The 12,434-nt window shown below is 48.1% G+C and overlaps 1 protein-coding gene across 2 annotated transcripts; it reads right to left on the bottom strand.

Moving 5' to 3' along the window:
* Positions 1-1,667: 1,667 nt before the first annotated feature.
* Positions 1,668-9,740, bottom strand: TXNL1 (thioredoxin like 1). 2 transcript variants are annotated; one of them, XM_017838793.1, is made up of 9 exons: positions 9,574-9,740; positions 8,248-8,340; positions 7,560-7,737; positions 6,522-6,644; positions 6,206-6,275; positions 5,714-5,886; positions 5,232-5,336; positions 4,170-4,217; positions 1,668-2,850 (listed from the first exon to the last, which is right to left on the bottom strand). In XM_017838793.1, the coding sequence occupies exons 1-8, from the start codon at positions 9,669-9,671 to the stop codon at positions 4,191-4,193; spliced, it is 867 nt and encodes a 288-aa protein (XP_017694282.1). In that variant the 5' UTR covers positions 9,672-9,740; the 3' UTR covers positions 1,668-2,850; positions 4,170-4,190. The 2 variants fall into 2 exon arrangements, with proteins under 2 accessions (XP_017694282.1, XP_017694281.1); XM_017838792.1 differs by lacking the exon at positions 4,170-4,217 and having other exon boundaries at positions 1,671-2,850.
* Positions 9,741-12,434: the final 2,694 nt, after the last annotated feature.

Raw genomic sequence — 12,434 nt, 5'->3', positions numbered from 1 at the left:
TTTCACTGAAAATTTTAGGGGGGAAAAAAGTGTGAAATGCTCTGTAAGTTCTGTGTCTGCTGTCAAGCATTTGGAATTCAAGGAATAACTCAGATTTGGGGGGACACAAGGAGGGAGCCCAAATCTGTCCTGGCTGTGTGCTCAGGAGACCCCTGGAAGGTGATCTTTAGTGTCTGGAGAAATTGGGAAGCTCCACAAATCCCTGCTCCTCAATTTTCAACCAGATTTTTCAACTGGAGGCTTTTCCACATGGGACACACCAAGGGAAAAACAACACTTGGAGTCAGAACTGAGGTACTCCCTGAGACAAATGTGATTAATGGGACAACGGTGGAGATTTGAGGCAGTTCCTGCCATTTCCCACTCTCCAGGGGCTGGTTCTGCTCCCATCCAACACCAGCTGCAGATTCCTCAGCACCATTAGTATCCAATCCAGGAATATGACATTTGAAACCCTCTGTAATTATGGAATGAGTCGCATTAATTTAATCTTAAATAGCCTTGTTTCTTGATTGAGGGAATTTTGGTGGAGCGAGTTGTGTACAGGCTCACCTTTCCCTAAATATATTCCCTACATGTATTCCCTAAATATATTCCCTAAATATATATGCACTCACACAGCGCTCCCAAGAACATCCTCAAGTTAATCATGTCCTAATTAATCAATGATCAAGTCTTATTAAAGGGGGTCACAGAGCTCCTGATTCCCCTTTGCATTCCCATCCAAGCTGCTGCAGGACACACGTGAGGAATTAAGGGACAAGTTCCTTAATCTGTACAAAGGGAAGGATTAAAATTAATCAATTAAAATCCAGATTACAGCTAAATTATATATGAGGGGAAAAAAGACAGGAAAAACCACATTTCTTTGGGAAACCTGCCCCGGTGCCCCACAGACAGGTTCTCCTGGATTTAACACAGTTTTTAAGCGATTGAGATGTACTTTTCCCGTTCTCCTACCGTTTTCCAGCCGGGAACAGCGAGGGTGTTGCGGCCGCACTTCCCAGCTCCAGGCGAAGCTCCAGGACGGGGGGTTTTGGGGTCTCCCACCCCAGAGGTTCGCGTCGAGGCTCCGTGACCCGCGGGGGGGTGACACGCGTGTCCCCGAGCGCGTTCCCGGCCGTTCCCCGCCATTCCCGGTCATTCCCGCCATTCCCGGCCATTCCCGCGCGGCTCCGCAGCGCCACCTCCCGGCGGTGCCCGGGACTTGCAGGGGCGGGAAAATCGGGCGGGAAAAGGGGGCGGGAAAGCGCCATTGCCGCGGCTGAGGGCCGGGGCTGTGAGGGACCCCCGACCGCCTCCGCACACCCCGGGCAGCTCCGGCCTGAGGCGAACCCACCCCGACATGAACCGAAACCCACCGAACGAACACAAAGCCCCCAGATAAACCACAGACCCCTCCAAGTTCGGGGGTCAGGGTGACCCAGAGGCAGGAGGGCAGCTGACCCCGGCAGGCGACAAGCCCGCCCCGAAACATGCAGGAAATCCAGGAGCACGGCGGCAGCAGGGCAGGGATGCACTGTAAGTAATAAACATTATACATTTCATTCATTTATAACACCAGAATCGCTGAACCTGGCACGTAACTCAGGCGGGAAGGAGGGAGGGAACGAGGCAGTTCCCCAAGAATGCAAAGGGGATGAGTGCACAAAGTCAGGAACGGGAAGTTATTCGTATTAAAAATGGTTTATTTCTATTTACAATTCCACGTCTTACATCCCTCGAAACAAAAGAGTAAGGAATTAGGAGAGGAGTCAAGCTGTCATCACATGCCATTGATTAACACAGCTCCATCAGGATCCTGGAATATGCAGTGAGTGGGAACAAACCAGTGCCTCTCAGAAAATTAGCTTTTATAGATAATTCCCAGTTTTCTTTGGAAAAAGAAATATCTCTATTTTAACAGGAAATTCACTTGGGATGAACATCCAAATGTGCCAAGGCAGAAGAGAACCACCCCACTGTGCCCAAGGAACAGCAATTAGGCCAGGATTTAAGTTTTAATGGGATTTGTGTAATTAAAAATGCAGTAAATTTAACTGAACAAAGAGATTAATTATGGCAATTAAACACTTAGTAAGTTTTCCTGGGAATTCAGAGAATTCTATGGATATGGTGCTGATCAATGCCTGATTTATTGACATTAGTTTGGTAAGTTTTCTTGGAAGTATGCCCTAAGTAGTAAAAAAATTCCAATTAAGATGGAAAATTAATATTTGTAATAAATATTTCCTTACTGAGATCCAGAGAGAGGGAAAACATCCAATAAAATAAATCAGGAACAACATCTAAATCCCAGCCTGCCTGGGAAACAAGGGCAGGAATTTCTAATTTAAGAAACCACTTTTGGAAGACTCAGGAATTCCTTGGAAGTCAAGATTTTAAATCTGCTTCCTCTGCTCTGATTTGGTAGGGAAATGGGAATTAAACAGGTGAAGTTCCTCCTATCTGAGAATTATCTCTATTTAGTGGCAATAATGATCCAGAGTAACTCAGGTTTCTCTTGTATTTGACATTAGAAACTCTGAGCACACATTTTCTGTGGAGCTTTTCAGTGAAGTCAGGAAGTTTCAATGGAATAAAAGAGCCACAACTGTTGGAATTACAAAATTCGACTTGGCAAAAATCAGGAATTTTACTTACAAATCCATGGAGGAGGAGGAGGACACCAGAAACACACTCCAGCTCAAAGCAATGATTTATTGGAAATGGCAGTAAATCAAACTGACAGTCTCTGGTTATAGTCAAGCAATTATCCAGGAGTCAGAGAGAAAAGGGGGAATCTTGGACTGGGATAAGGCCTTCCAGTGGCTTTGCTTCCTAGTGGCTCTCTCCTTTTTTGCCAACTACCTGGAAGAGGGGAAAAAAACAGGAATAATGTTTCATAGCTCCCGGGGAGGACTCTTTTGGTTCTGGTAAATCCAAGTGCAACTCAATTCCCAGTGAGGGAACCCAGGAGCGTTACGGGAGCACCTGGAGGGATGGGAATCCCTTCCCGGGGTTAGGAGGGATGGGAAACACACACAAACCCTTCTGTTTAGTGTTGAACACAGCAAGGCTATTTTGGGAGGAGTTAGGAGACGGGAACTGCCAGAGAACACTCCAAAATCCAGGTCACACGTCAAGCATTACACCTTAACACACTCCATAAAAAAGTCAAGTGGGAAAAAAAACCCTGGATGCTCAGTTTGAGGCTGCTCCTTTCCTTGGCATCCTTTCCATGGGCTTCCCCAGAAATACTGACCTGATAATGCAGCTCAAACCCATACAATAATCCAGGAATTCAGATATTCCAAAAAAAGCCCAAACCCCCTCAGTCCTGAATCCATGGACCCACGGGAAGCATTTTTCCTGCTCCTTCCCTTTTTTAATTCCTTGTCAAACTGCAACAGGGAGGAATTCTCTCCCACTTTCACCTCAAGGAATCCCTAATCAGGAGCATTTCCAACTGGAAATTCAACCTAATGCTCAAAGGCAGGAAAATTCCAACCTGGCAATGTGGGGGAAGAAGAACAAAATCAGATAATTAATCCAGTTAAAAAAATACAGTTAAACTTGTCACAGAGCAAAATTTATCCCTGCTGTGCTTCCAAACTGTGTCCACACACAGATTAGGCAAAGAAATCAGGAAAAGAAAAAGGAAAACCAGAGTTAAAAGATTAGGGATTAGGTGTTAGGAAGTATGGAATACCAAAAAAAAGTTCGATACCAGTCAGAGGCAGAGAGGGACAAGTGGCCCATGTGAATTATCTGGAAAACCCAGCACATGGATATGGATATTTTGGCATCTCAGCTCAAACCCCACCCATTTTCTGCCCATCCCACCCCACAATCCCACAGGAAATGTTTATTAAACCCCCAGGTAGGTGGGTTTGATTCCATTTCCCTTCCTTTCCATTAAGATATTACAAAGGAGTCTTGGCAGAGCATCTCCACCAGCCCCACAAAATTCAGCTGGGAAAGGACTCTTTGGTGTGACCTTAAAATGGCAAGTTCAGGGTAAAAACGGGGCAAGTGAAGTGTTTAAGGAATGATTTGGAGCAGGGAGAGGAGGGAGAAGCTGAGCTGGTGAGTCGGGAGTGCAGAAGGTGCTGGGACTGTGGGAAGGGCAGGAGCTGAGCAGAGGGAGGGAGGGAAGGAGTGCGAGGCCACACCGATCCCATCATTACTTTTTAATTTCTTCTGCCCTTTTAGTTCTTTGGGAATGGGGAGTTAAGCTGGAAAACAAACAGAAGGAGCGTTACAAGAACCAAAGCAGCAGCAAAAGGTGTAAAAACGTTCAGTGCAAACAGGCAGGTCTGAGGAGAACCAAGGAATTTACTCCAGAGGGGGCAAAACATATCCCCCACCCTGTCAGGATTTATCTGTGGCTCTTCCCACTACTCTCCATGGGCTTAAACAGCAATTTTTTCCCCGGTGTCCCTCTTTTCCACCACTCTAAAGACTTCCCTCCTCCTCAAACTCCACGTTCAGGAAGGAAAATAGGAATGTTACAGGTAGTGTTGATGAGGATCCGACTAGGACACACCAGCCAGTTCCTCATCCAGCCCTGCTCCTCTATTTGTGAGCACTTCCTTCCCATCCTGACCCGCCCAGCACAACTCCAGGAGCACTGTGTCCACAGACATTGTCTCCTTTCAAATTTCAAAAGCCACAGAAACCAAAAAATATGAGAAGATCACCAAGATTTGTAGTTTGGGAAGAACGGGGAAGGTCTGCAATCTGAATTAAGTTAATTTTAGTCCATTAGAACAACTTTTTAATGACTTTGAGCTGCAGTGAAAGGCAGCAAAGCCTGTTAAACCTATTTATTAACTTATTACCTGCAAAGAAATTCAGTTTTATGTTAAGGTCAAATTTTGCTGTTATAAATTAAGTAGGTGCCACGTTGCTGTTAGTGCTCTAACCTTCTGAAATGAAAGGTTATTTGTAACATCAGTTGTGGTGCTCTCAGTGTTACTGGTCACCTCTCCAGGAGTTTGCAGCAGCATTTTACAAAGCCTGCTAATTTTTAAAGCAGTTGATTTTAAAATAAGACTCTTTACATTAAAAGGTTCAAAAAAGGGAGTCCCAAAACCAAGATATAAGTCTCAGCTGTTAAAAAATAACATTGCTGTTGGTGTTTAGAACTTGCCAGCCCCTCAAATTTTCACCTATACATTCTTACCACTGATTCCTACAAAGTTAGTGACCAAAACCTTGTAAAAAGTGGGTTTAGGAACAGGACTCACTCGTTTGAAGTCATTCATGTTCGTGGCTTGCACTGGAGTGCCAATAAATGTGAAATATGTGATTCGTGTTGTCTCTTCATCACCATGATTGGACTGGACAAACAACTGAACAGGAAAGAAAGCCAAAAAAAAAGGAGTTAAACTCTCCATCTCTCACTTAATACATAAAACATGAGGTGCCCGAGAAAATTAACCAAATCAACACTTTTGTCCCAATTATAAAGGTCTCTGACACTCAGAGGAGCTCCTGTCCTGCTAATTTAAATAATTATATACAGAATGCTGGTGTCTTCCCGGTAGTTTGTTAAAACCCCACCCAGCTGGGATTTTCCCAGCTTCCACTTCCCCCCCCCAAGGCCACAATGAGGAAGCCAAAGCAGATTCTAAGAAGTCCCAGCTCAGCATCCACTGGAATGACCCTCAACATCAACACCCCCCGAGTTACCCGGGGGGTTTCCCCTCCCTCAGGGCAGGGCACTCACAGTGACACTGTTGACGTTCTGGAATTTGACGTAGCGGAGCTGGATGATCCCATCCTCCCTGATGTCCTCGGGGCCCAGCTCCAGGGCCTGGGTGGGCTCGCTGCGCTCTGCCTCCTCGAAATCCATCGACCGCGGCAGGTTGATGAAGATCTTGATGTATTTTGGCCCTTGCCCTGGGTTAAAAAGAGAGGGGTGGGATTCCATTTGGGTGTTACATCCCAAAATTACATCTAATTATGAATTTTACGTGATCTCATGATGTAAACTGAGTTACTATAAAAGAGGTTTGTCTCTCAGTTGCTCTCACCTTAATCCTCGGATTAAATCCAAGAGTCTCTCTGCACTGCATCAAACATTAATACTTTTATTTGTGTATCAAACATTAAGAAACACTTATATTTGTGTATATAACTATAGTAATTATACTTGCACATAAAAGTATTACAATTCCTTATATGTGCACCCCATCCAGCACCCAGACCCTTCACTCACCGTTGTCTGGCCCCTGAAGTTTCATAGAGTAAAGCTTGACAGGCTGACTAAAAGCTACAGTGATAAGCAGCTGTGGAAGGAAACAGAACAAAAACTCCAGTATTAAACACTGTTTTCTTCACTTAAAAACCAACTCAGCACACGAAAGAGGGATAAGGGAGCTTTGGAGTAAAACTCTGTGGTTACCTCCCTCTGCCCACACATTCCCTTTAAATATCAGCCAACACTTTTCTGACTGGAATTTTTTCGCTTTGTATCCTGATTTTTCTGCATCCCCCCGCAGCAATCCCAGGATAGCCCTGGACCCCGTGCCCACCTGCTCGTCGCAGTCGGACTCCAGGTAGGAGGGGTCCTTGCGCAGGCAGTTCTCGAAGCCGTGCTCGTCGCTCTCGTTGAGACACTCACACCCGGCCTTGTTGATGAAGGGCAGCAGATCCATCTGGGAACACAGAAAACAGCGCTGACGGCGGGACGAGGCTCCACGGGCTCGGGGAAGTCACAGGGGTTGGTGACAGAAGGCACAGCAAACACAAAACACGGGTATCACAGTGCTCAGGTGGGATTTATCCCTGAAATCCTGCATCCTGGAACCACCTGCCATCCCAAGAACCAGAAACTTGGCACAGGGAGAACTTCCAAATATATTTTTGCTAAACAAGAGCCCAAGTCACACACACAAACATCAGCCTGGAGTTAGAATCGATTTAATTAAAAACCACCCCAAATCAGTCCTATGTTCCCAGCTCTCCAGGCTCCAAGCCATTTAAAAGGGGGTGTTATTGATTAATTGTCAATAATTTGATTATCAATAAACTATTCAGATATCAGTAATTAATTGCTGATTAATTATCAATTATCAGTCAGCAGGAAGTGATTCCTGTGTGCCACTCAGGGCAGGCACATCACCTTTTCCAGCTGTTCCTGTGCCATCTTTTTTATTTTATATATTTTATACCCTTGTCATCTTTGTTCTTCTTTGATGGGCAACGAGAAACCTAAAATGAACACTTTTACTACCGTGCCCTTTGGCAAACATTAGAAAAATAAAATATGAGACATTTTTACACTTTCAAAAAAACGTTTGGAGGAAGGCAGGTTGGGATGGGTGAGAAAAGCAGGGAAAACCTTATGATAAACATTAAATTAATTATTTTAATGACTAAGGAGATTTTTCATGCTTATTAAATGTACGCATATCAATATTTAATTTTTTTCTGGAAAAGGAAGCCCAGATAAGTGATTTTCTGAGGCAGCTTTGCCTAAAATCCTAGTATTTGACTTGGAGTGTGTTTAAAAAATGAAGATTTTTTTTTGGTCTCCAGGCATTCCAACAAAACCCCCGGGAGATACACACGTATCCTTTGGGGATGTCTGTGTCCTCGCTGTTCCCAGGGTCGTTCTCCAGGTGCTGTTTGATTTTGTCCTCCAAGCCCACGGCATCTGCTCCCTGATATTGGTCGATCCGCACTTTGTTCCGGAAGAACAGGAACGTGGGGGTTGCTGAGATGTTGTTGGTGGCAGCTGTGCCCTGGGAGGCAGAAACCAGTCCCCATTCATTGTCTGAATGACCCTTAGGTCAGTCACCACTGGTCCCACTCATAATATTGATTTATCGCGTTTTTGCTTTTCCCCCCTCAATAATTACACCAATATTCGGCTGGAAAGACTCCTTTAACTCCCACTGGTGCTAGATGCTATATATAAAGTATTATCTTAATAATACAGGCAGCAGGAACTGATAACCTCTCTGTACACTGCTCAAGTGAAGGGCAGCACAGTGGGCACTGCAAGAAAACTTTGCTAAATAAGGGGTTTGTTCTCCTGATTTGGGAGAATTTGGCAACAGCCAAAGGACACCCCTTTTAGCATCAAGCCTGAAGGGTTTCCCTTCAAATTCTCCATTCTCTGCTCTTTGTCTTCCAACTGAAAGTGTTTTTTTCATACCAACCTCCAAAAACGTTGCCTGGGGGTATTTGTTACTCAGGGCATTGAAGGCTGGAGCTATCCTTAAGCAAGGGCCACATCTGTGAAAACAACACTTCCANTGATGCACATCCACTTCCAAAAACGTTGCCTGGGGGTATTTGTTACTCAGGGCATTGAAGGCTGGAGCTATCCTTAAGCAAGGGCCACATCTGTGAAAACAACACTTCCACTTAATTCCACTTTTATTTTCTTTTTTAAATGCCTGCCCCCAACGGAATCAGCACATTCCTGCTCTTCCCAATATCCTGGTGCAAAAATAACCTCCCTACCTGGCTGCCAGCTGCTGATACAATTAAGGATGAGGAGTTAATTCCCAGCTTCCATGTCACGTGAGTGGCTTCAGCTATTAATTAATACTAACTCATATCTGCAACTTAACTGCAGCATTTTTAACTGCTCAGTGAAGTGGTATAAAGGAGAGCAAAAGCAGAAAAAAACACTATTAGTAGAAAAATCATATCATTACTCTGCATCACATCCCATGGAAAAACAGCACTTACATATGACTTAAATATTTAATGGTGATAATGTATCAAAGCTTCAGGGATCATAAAATTACAACAATAAATCTCATTTACACCTGCAACCGGCTATCCCCATATTAATTTACGGGAATAACTGGTCACATTGTTATTAACATGGCCCTGTTTTCTGCTGATTTAACTCCATCACCTTGGCTGAAAATATGTCATTTTTAATTATTCCGTGCCAGCAAAAGTGTGGGAAGCGTCCAGCTGCAACTATTCCTGCAAAGGGATATTCTCACTGGGAAAGAAGAAATTAAAATCATCCCCCCCAAAAAAAAGTAGAAACTTAGCTAAAAAAACCCCCAGAATTCAGCAGCAGCAACCGGACAATAACGAGGTGTGCTCTGAAGCCCCAAACCCCCTGGGATTATCACTATTCACAGATTAACGTGAATAATTCAATCGCTGAGGTTTCTTTGGTCACGAATTCATCCAGATCTCACCGCAGTTGTACCTCAAAGCCCTGCCGAGGAGGGGGAGAGTCTCTGCCTTTCCTGGGCAAACAGCGCGAGGACAGAGCGAACTTTGGCGAGGGCAGATGATGTTTTTAGAAGTTTGGGATGTTTCATTGCTGTCCGTGCCCCGCTTACAGCAGCTCCCTGACCCGCGGGGTTTTAAAGCAGCGCAGCGCCCGATCCCCTCCCGGATCCGAGGGCTGGCAGGGGAAGGGCTCGGCGGGAAAGGGGGGTTTAATCCCAGAACAGGAACGCGGTGCTGATGCTGTGCCTACATCCGTGTGTCACAGAGTGCCGGCAAGGGCCCGAGCGGGCCGGCCCCGCGCCGGGTAACGCGAACGACTGACACAAACACGGGCACAGCGGAGCGCGGCGGGAGCGCGGGGCCGCCCTCACTCACCCCCTCATGGTGAACTTCACCACGGCCAGGCGGGAGCCGGCGGCGCTCAGCTCGGGCTGGAACTCGGTGTCGTTGGCGATCACCTTCACGCCCGCCATGGCGGCGGCCCCGGTGGCGGTGCGGCCCCGGTGGCGGCGCCGGGTGCGATGTGCAGCGTCACGGCGGGCAGGGCGCCCGGCATGCACCGCTGGCGCTGGGCTGGCACGGCCACGGCCACGGGCGCAGGCGCGGCCGCCCCGCGCCGCTCCGCCCGGCCGCCGCCCGCAGCCGCCATGTGGGGGCGGGCCGGGGCGGCAGCGCCGCCATCTTGGGGCAGGGCACAGAGGGGCGGGCGACGCCGCAGGCCGCCATTCTGGGTAGGGGCGGCGCCGCCATCTTGGGGAAGGGCAGAGACGGACGGCGACGCCGCCGACCGCCATTTTGGGTAGGGGCGGTGCCGCCATCTTGAGGCAGGGCACAGAGGGGCGGGCGATGTCACCGGCCGCCATTTTGGGTAGGGGCGGTGCTGCCATCTTGGGGCCGGGCAGAGAGGGCGGGCGATGCCGCCGGCGCCATTCCCCTCTCCGTGGAAGCGCTGAGGGCGGCCCGGCGGTTCCCATGGTGACCCGGCTGCCGTCAGGCGCGGGTGCCGCGCTTTGCGGCGATGCGTCCCGGCTCCGGGACAAGGAGCAGGGAGCCGGTGAGAGCAGGATAGCGGGATACAACGGGGCGGGCACAGCGGGAGCGGCCGGGCGAGCCGCCGGCGGGGATGCTGCGGGGGCCACCGGGGGCTCTGCGGTACCGGGCGGTGCCGGGACACGGGGATACCGGGAACAGCGTGCGCGGGAGCCCGGGGACAGGGATACACGGGTATCCGGCTATCCATGTGCCCGGGGACAGGGATACACGGGTATCCAGCTATCCAGATGCCCGAGGACAGGGATACACTGGTATCCAGCTATCCAGATGCCCGAGGACAGGGATACACTGGTATCCAGCTATCCATGTGCCCGGGGACAGGGAGACACGGGTATCCGGCTGTCCATGTGCCCGGGGACAGGGATACACGGGTATCCAGCTATCCAGATGCCCGAGGACAGGGATACACTGGTATCCAGCTATCCAGATGCCCGAGGACAGGGATACACTGGTATCCAGCTATCCATGTGCCCGGGGACAGGGAGACACGGGTATCCGGCTATCCATGTGCCCGAGGACAGGGATACACTGGTATCCAGCTATCCAGATGCCCGAGGACAGGGATACACTGGTATCCAGCTATCCATGTGCCCGGGGACAGGGAGACTCAGGTATCCAGGTGCCTGGGGACCCGGGCAATGCAGAACCCAGGTACTCGGATGCCCAGCGAGCTGGGTATCCAGGTGCCCGAGTGCTTGGGGAACTGGGTGTCCAAGTGCCCAGATGCCCAGGGTCACAGTTCTCCAGGTGCCCATGGCCCCAGGTATCCAGGGACACAGATATCCATGTGCCCAGTTATCCAGGGGTACAGTTCTCCAGGTGCCCAGGATTGGAGTCCAGATTTCAGCAAGTTTCACCCCAAAACAAGCCCTGGGTTCTTAATGGATGGGAGTCTCTGCCCCTGTTAACGGAGCATGACCTAAGGAGAGGCTGCTCGTACGGAATTAATGCTCTGTGGAGACTGAAATTCCGTTCAGTGCCAGTTTGTTGTGGCCTTGCAGCCTTGCTGCTTTTGTTTTCCTTTCCTGTACCAGCCCTGTTGGCAGCCGGGGTGGGATTTGGGGTTATCCAGCTGCTTGGGATAACTGTCCTTCCTGACAGTTTGATACAGGACAAGCCTCTGTGGGTTTGATGTGTCATCACGTGAAGCACCAGGAAAACCTGGGAGCAGCTTCCAAGGGGTCAGTTAACTGCAGTTTGGAGTCCCAGATTATTATTATCTCGTCCTCTGCCTTGCTTTGGAACCTCCTGCATATCCAGGGAAATGTTTTAATCGTCTTCCCCCTGTTAGTCCTTTTTCTCTATGCCCAAGTAATAAATAGAAAGTATAATTTGTAATTAAATTTAGAATAATCAGATTTTTATAAAATGCATAAAGAGCCCATTCATAGCTGGTTTATACTATTCAATGCTATTTTGCAGTATTTTGGGGGCAGATTATTTTTGTGTACACCCGTATCCTAATGTTAATTCCTTATTTAATGGCAATAAAAGTGTTTGGGAAGAGCAGCTCTTGGCTGCTGCCCTGCTCTGGTGTGACAAAGGTGGATTTGTCTTCCTCCCATAGATTTATTCTGTTTGGGGGATTTTCTGGCTGTAAAAATCATTATTATGGGTTTCAACATAAACAGCTTGGCTTGATAAAGGTGTTTAGGTGAGTCTTGGATTCAGTATTTAATATCTTGCACTTAAAAAATCAGTTCAATGGGTTTACTCAAATAGGAACCGATCCCAGACTATTAAAATCGGGGAAAAAAACTGCCTCTGAGGACAGAGAGCCTGTGGGCTGAGGTGAGATTGCTGTGAGTGTTGGGATGAGCAATGCAGGGAACAGGGAGCTCAGATCAGTCCTTGGGCAGGGATTGAACTTGGGAGATCAGCTGGTCTGGCCCCAGAGAGCACAACTGAAATCAGAATAATGACCTGGCCTGTGCCCACTGGCACTTATTCACCCAACAAAATTCCAAAGCATGTCTTGGATCTGTTTCAAGAACTTAAAATATCTTTAAAACCAATAAGTCACCATTTCCTCCTTCTTTTTCCCTCTCAGGTGATGGAATTGCCTCTCTGTCCGTGTGCTGAGCTGCGGCTGCAGGGACTGTCAGGCCTTGTTGGCTGTGAGTTCGTGGGGTTCTCCCTGGGAAACTGGGAATAATTAGCAGTCAGGTTGCAGAAATGTTTTC

This window comes from Lepidothrix coronata, unplaced genomic scaffold (genome assembly GCF_001604755.1).
Source record: "Lepidothrix coronata isolate B3197 unplaced genomic scaffold, Lepidothrix_coronata-1.0 Scaffold359, whole genome shotgun sequence".
Classification (NCBI taxonomy): Eukaryota; Metazoa; Chordata; class Aves; order Passeriformes; family Pipridae; genus Lepidothrix; species Lepidothrix coronata.
This window is presented reverse-complemented; position numbering and strand designations above follow the sequence as displayed.